Source organism: Galeopterus variegatus, unplaced genomic scaffold (genome assembly GCF_000696425.1).
Source record: "Galeopterus variegatus unplaced genomic scaffold, G_variegatus-3.0.2 Scaffold2716, whole genome shotgun sequence".
Lineage (NCBI taxonomy): Eukaryota > Metazoa > Chordata > Mammalia > Dermoptera > Cynocephalidae > Galeopterus > Galeopterus variegatus.
In genome coordinates, this window is record NW_007728827.1 from 214,676 (window position 1) to 221,896 (window position 7,221).

The 7,221-nt window shown below is 36.3% G+C and overlaps 1 protein-coding gene across 1 annotated transcript in view; it reads left to right on the plus strand.

Moving 5' to 3' along the window:
• LOC103598708 (phosphatidylinositol 4-phosphate 3-kinase C2 domain-containing subunit gamma-like) overlaps positions 1-7,221 on the plus strand; it is a gene marked incomplete at its 3' end in the record, with an annotated part of 252,245 nt that overhangs the window by 160,224 nt on the left and 84,800 nt on the right. Inside the window, exon 18 of the mRNA XM_008582754.1 lies at positions 5,294-5,388. Within this exon, the coding sequence (XP_008580976.1) occupies positions 5,294-5,388 (95 nt within the window). The remainder of the gene's footprint in view (positions 1-5,293; positions 5,389-7,221) is intronic.

The window sequence follows — 7,221 nt, forward strand, 5'->3', positions numbered from 1 at the left end:
TATAATATATATATTATATATATATATATAATCTTTTTCTACTTGTTTTTTTTTTTTGTATACATAATACTGAATTAGCCTCATTTATCTAAAAACTGTATGATCAAAGGTTATTCTGTTTTAGGCTGGGTTTATAACTATAACTTTAAAAACCTTTAGCAGAGCAAAAAAAAAAACCTTTTACCACTTGTTTTTTCAGTTTCAGTTTCAAGTGATTTTAGGGACTGGCTGGGTGTATAAGAAAAACAAAATCTCCAAGTAGCCTTGATTCTTTTAATAGGCTTCTCTTAAACAGTGAGTTTTTGTATTTCTTATTAGAGTTTCTTTTTTCACACTTGTAGAACTGTGTGCACAGATAGACAAATTTTGTCCAGAGACTTAGACAATTATAACTTCTTGGAATTGATTTTTGTTTTTCAAGTTCGCCAAAGGAAACTCTGAAAGGAAAAGAAAAAAACACTTTCTTTTTGGTCATCAGATCTTTAATGACCAAAAGGCACAAACTTAGCTGCACAAATCCAAACAGAGCTTTCCCAAACAAACAAAATGCTGGCTTTTATGTCCTTGAGTCATTTCTCACACCCAAACGATACCACTAACAACAAATGGTGTTGAAAGAGGACACCCAGAAGGACTTAACAGCTCAGAGTTCATCAAAGCCCTCACTAACGCTGCCTTCCTTCACCAACCAAAAGGCAGGAATTACTGGTTAATACCACTACTGGAAAATCAAGGAAAGTCCCCAAAATCCCAGCCATGGGGCTGGCCTAGCATAGGCAGCTGGCACCTACAGGTGGTCCCAGCCTTGCTGCCACAGAAGTGGTGGGGTTAGCCTTCCCAGGGCACTCAACTACTGGCTGACTTGCCAAAATCTGATAGCAGCGGGGAGAGGGGACATAGTTTTACTGAGGTCTTCCTTGGTTTCTCAGAGTCTTCATAGTATGTGTCTTGTAGCAAATCTGCAGCTCCAGGCTGACTGGAAAACAATTTTATGTTTATGTAAATAATGCTGTCTTGCCCCATAACCAAGGTTCAAAATATCAGATAACCATGCGAAAAAAAGAGAACTCAGAGAAAAGCATGCTAACAGAGCCCATATGGGTTGAGGTCCCAACATGGCTTCAGTCCTGCTCACTCCAACACTTAGAGGATTATAATATTAATTATAAATCTTATAAAAGTAATTTCTAATACCCAAATTTTGCCTCCAAATTGTACATTTTAGTAACACCAAATATCACAATGCTAATTTTAGACCATAGTATAAATTTAACTAGAAATATGAATAATGACCTATTTAGTCTGAATATAATGAAAGATAAACAATTAAATTACACATTTTGCCAATGACCAGGTAAATGATTGAATATCCAAGCCAGAGAAGATAGTTTTTCCAAGATGACTATATGCTGAGCGCTGAATAGGTCTAAAATAGTGGACTTATGTTTTGTTTTGATTTTTAAAATTCAGGTGGTTTCTTATCTGAAAGGTCAGTTTGTAGTTACAAGCTATTTGAAATGCCAGGTGCCTCAGGTTTTGAACGGTGACAGGAGACTATAAGACTGATGGGGGAAGCCTCTATTTAAAAAGCCCAATACAATATTACTTCACACACAAACTATACATTTCTCTGAGGTCCTCCTAAAGAGAGGGCCTGGTTTAGAAACGGCTGCACCACAAAGTACAATACAACCCTTCCATCAATCCTTATAGGTAGAAGGCGACTTCTCTAGACTTGCCAGGATAGTATAGTGAAAATAAAAACTAATATGAAGGATCACTATTAATTAAGTGAGGGATCACTATTCATCTCATGGTTCATGGTTATGGGCAAAAACCATAGCTAACTCTAACCCACTCAAAAGAGAAAGTTTTCACAGAAGTTAATATAGATTGAACTCACCTGAAATCTTCAATCTGAGTATGCTTGACACTGGAATATCACTGAGAGCCATATACAAATTGCAAATCCAAATTTCTAAGACAATATACACACAGAATCTAACACAACAAGCACAGAAGGTAAAACTAGGTAAAGCTGCAACTATGTATTAATTAATCATGAAGATTATAAGCTATTCCAAGATGGAAAGAAACAAATAATGTGACTAGAAAATAAAAACTGGAAGGAGTTTCAAAACCTTCATTGTAGTGTTTGCCCTTAGATGTCCACGCTCCACCCTGACTTTAAAACTTTCTAACACTTACAAAATCCTAACCATGTTGATTATTATCTGGAGACATGCTATTTTATTATGTATTATCATATTAGAATTATGCAGACTGTATTAAAGCAGTAAGACAGGATTTTAAGACCATAATAAAAACAGAAGATATGGTTCATGGGTATGAGTCAAATCTTTAAAAGATTGGTGGAAAAGTAGAATTAAAAGATAATACGAATTTTTCCATGAACTTTTTGAAGCACTCTCATAAGATACAGACCCAGAGGTTACTGCAAACCAGTTAATAATAACATGGTGTGCATGAGAAAAATTGCCTTCACCCTAGGTGGTAAGTCAGGATTTAGGAGGAAATTTTACCAGTAGACAGAGTAAAGCAGGGAGTTTGGAAACAAGGGAGGTAATTTAAGAGCAACAAATAGTCATTGGGTTTGTGAAGAAGTAATGGGGCAGAAATCAAAAAAGACAAGCATGGAAGTAAATTCCAAGATGTATCTCTGCTCACATGCCCATATGATAGGCTCACTATTGGGGCATAAATAAAATCCATGCCATCCTAGCATTGGAAAGGAAGTGAAAGAGGGTCACGGCTGCAGCCCAAGGCTGCACACATTATGGTCTTTCTACATTCAGATGGGAGCAGCAGTTTACACCAAATATGCTGAAATCATCTTCAGCACTCTCACACCTCAGGAATTTATAAACTTCTCCATCCTTGAGGATGGTTAGCATGCTGAGGTGTCTCTTCATGTGTGTACGTGAATAAATATAGTAGTCATTTTTTTCTGCTTCCTGTAGTGTGGTATAAAGCTTGGCTTAAACTGTGGGTGTGTGAGAGAGAGACAAATGGTTTATTGAACAGCTAAAGATAGAAGCTTTTCCTCTCAAGCAGGAANTAGAAGGCGACTTCTCTAGACTTGCCAGGATAGTATAGTGAAAATAAAAACTAATATGAAGGATCACTATTAATTAAGTGAGGGATCACTATTCATCTCATGGTTCATGGTTATGGGCAAAAACCATAGCTAACTCTAACCCACTCAAAAGAGAAAGTTTTCACAGAAGTTAATATAGATTGAACTCACCTGAAATCTTCAATCTGAGTATGCTTGACACTGGAATATCACTGAGAGCCATATACAAATTGCAAATCCAAATTTCTAAGACAATATACACACAGAATCTAACACAACAAGCACAGAAGGTAAAACTAGGTAAAGCTGCAACTATGTATTAATTAATCATGAAGATTATAAGCTATTCCAAGATGGAAAGAAACAAATAATGTGACTAGAAAATAAAAACTGGAAGGAGTTTCAAAACCTTCATTGTAGTGTTTGCCCTTAGATGTCCACGCTCCACCCTGACTTTAAAACTTTCTAACACTTACAAAATCCTAACCATGTTGATTATTATCTGGAGACATGCTATTTTATTATGTATTATCATATTAGAATTATGCAGACTGTATTAAAGCAGTAAGACAGGATTTTAAGACCATAATAAAAACAGAAGATATGGTTCATGGGTATGAGTCAAATCTTTAAAAGATTGGTGGAAAAGTAGAATTAAAAGATAATACGAATTTTTCCATGAACTTTTTGAAGCACTCTCATAAGATACAGACCCAGAGGTTACTGCAAACCAGTTAATAATAACATGGTGTGCATGAGAAAAATTGCCTTCACCCTAGGTGGTAAGTCAGGATTTAGGAGGAAATTTTACCAGTAGACAGAGTAAAGCAGGGAGTTTGGAAACAAGGGAGGTAATTTAAGAGCAACAAATAGTCATTGGGTTTGTGAAGAAGTAATGGGGCAGAAATCAAAAAAGACAAGCATGGAAGTAAATTCCAAGATGTATCTCTGCTCACATGCCCATATGATAGGCTCACTATTGGGGCATAAATAAAATCCATGCCATCCTAGCATTGGAAAGGAAGTGAAAGAGGGTCACGGCTGCAGCCCAAGGCTGCACACATTATGGTCTTTCTACATTCAGATGGGAGCAGCAGTTTACACCAAATATGCTGAAATCATCTTCAGCACTCTCACACCTCAGGAATTTATAAACTTCTCCATCCTTGAGGATGGTTAGCATGCTGAGGTGTCTCTTCATGTGTGTACGTGAATAAATATAGTAGTCATTTTTTTCTGCTGCCTGTAGTGTGGTATAAAGCTTGGCTTAAACTGTGGGTGTGTGAGAGAGACAGACAGACAGAGACAGAGCATGCTGAGGTGTCTCTTCATGTGTGTACGTGAATAAATATAGTAGTCATTTTTTTCTGCTTCCTGTAGTGTGGTATAAAGCTTGGCTTAAACTGTGGGTGTGTGAGAGAGACAGACAGACAGAGACAGAGAGAGAGAGACAAATGGTTTATTGAACAGCTAAAGATAGAAGCTTTTCCTCTCAAGCAGGAATGGGCATTTTTATTAGGAGAACCTGGTTTTCATCTTCACATATCCAGATTCCCAGGATGCTGGTGGCAGCCCGTTTACTGAAGTCTCTGCAGAGGGCAGGTGGAGGTCAGAATTAGGTCCCTAAGTACATCAGGGGCTGCCATTGCTATCTGTCTTTTCTATCAGGTTGTCCACAGTGGAGATGGAAAGGATTTAGAATGGGCTCCTGTGGTAGCAGTCAGCTTTGAAACTTTAAGCAAAGCCTCAAGGTCTCAGGTTAATACAGATATACCAGTTGGTGATTCCTGTTAAGGCTTTGAGTGTGCATCAATTTTATCTCCAAATGAGTAGAAATAGCTATTGCTTCATAATACTATTTTTAATAACCCAGGAGCATTGCTCATGGTACTATTTTTTGTGCGAGAATTCTCCCCCAGAGCATGGTTGAACTCCACCAACCACCTGCTCTCATTTATTATCCCGTGATCCTAAATCATAAACAGGGAAGGAAACAAGACTACACGGTCCCAAGTTGTATAATTGTGCGTGTGCGTTCTGTTATTAGTTATACGTCGACTAATAAAGCTATTAAATATATTATTATTAACATTTTGTTAAAATATGCATGCTGTTTTCCCTGGTCTTTTCTCAAGTCTCTGAAGTCCTTCTGTCTTCTGAGTAAAAAGAGTAAAGTAATTATGTCTCTCACTTCAGGCTGTCAAGTTTGAATGGAACCTTGAAAGTCCTTTAGTGCACCTCCTACTCCATCGTGCATTGCAAAGCATCCAGGTCGCCCATCGTCTTTACTGGTAAGATGAACTAAAACAGGTTAGGATGACTTTTTAATTGTCACCTTTTCTATGGGGCAGCATTAGAAGAAGCAGAAAATTCTTATATCTTACAATTGATATAAACCTCAAGTTAAAATTCAATCAAGTTCAAGTCTTCGTCAGAGTTATTTTTATTTATGAGTATCATTTAACTGTCATCATTTTCAAAATCTTCCTTTTGGATAGTAACTACTATTAAACAGCAAGTTAAACCCAATCAAAATTTTAAATCTGGATGATACCTTCTCTATAGCTTTAAATGACAAATGCCATTTCTAGTCATATCTACTCATGAAGATTTCATTATAAAATGTAGTTGTAAGACTGTGAATGTTTGGAAAGTGCTTTTTGTGTGACATAAGTTATAAACAATGGAGTCCGAAGGCCAATATATACTCTTTCTAGGGAACTACACTTTTCCCAAAGCATCAATTCAGAATATTATTAGGGGAGAAATAAGCCCTACGTAAGAGATTTCAGAATTTCTCTCACTGTCGGCTACTTTTGCTCCTGTTCAACATGATGTTTTTTGCATGCTGTTCTTCCTACTTTTCTTTTTCTTACTAACTTGTAGATTCAATTTCATAGCAAAATTTTAACCATCACAAGGGGCAATGACATAAGGATGAAATTGGGTCTATTGTCCCCACAAATTTATGATAGGCATCATTTACTAGCTTCAATTTCTAGTTAAGGACATTAATTAATAGAAAAACATCGAGTCAATATCATTTGAAGGAAAGAAAGAAAAGATCACAACAATATGTTGAACTTTCAGAAGGAGAGAACAGACCTAAGGATACTAGAGATGGGGGGAGGGAGAGAGGGGGTCTGGAAAGTGATAGGTCGGGCAAAGGGCATAAAGAAATATCACAATTTGTAAGAATGACTATGCTAATAATAAATAAAAAAAATTTTAAAAAGAGTTTGAGTCAAAAATATATTCTGGGTATGAGGTTTTTCTGCTTCAAGAAATGTTATTCATACTGAGATTGATATTAATCCTCCCATGCAAATGAATCAAGCATTTCAAAATAAAGAAACACAGGGAACCTGTCAGAGACCAATGTGTGATTTGCTACTCATTTGCATTTCGAGTGCCTAATTTAAGAAGCAAAACATTTCCTCTAGTATGTAACTATAATGAGGCATCAGATACATCGACTAGCACTGGCCTTTTAGTGAACAGACTTTTAACAAAGCTCTGAATGATGGCTTATTCTCTTCAGTTTTTCAGCCAGCTACTACAGTGCTAAGGGAAGTTAGGGGGGTACACTTTGTGGTGTTCTCCCGTCATACCAAGTAAAGCTAGGACTCGAATAAACTGAACATTTGCTTTGCTTAAAACTTAATTTTTTTATATATAGGCATTACTAAAATGAAAGCATATTACTGAAAAGTAACATGACCGAATAACAATCTTGATGTTAATATCTGAACCAAAATATAACATAAAAGTACATAAGGTATAAAAAGTTTTTATAAAGATAACTTTTTAAAAGGACATAAAAATAGAATAAAATATTAAGGACTTATTATTCTAATTGGTTAGTGAGTATTAGAATACTTGTGCCACCTTGGTAAGTTCTTCATCTGCTAAAGTGTGTATGAAAAGTGGAGTCATTTGAAAGGCAGCGATGAGTGTAAAGTTGCAAATCAGTGTCCTATTTGCAAGTTCATGTACATACATTTAAGTCACTGTTTCCAAAGGGGTTGGGAGGAAACATTTCTATGTATAATTCTCACCCTTCTGAGAAAGATCAGTAATAGAGTCCATTTCTCTTCTCACTGATTCAAGAAGAGAATAAGATA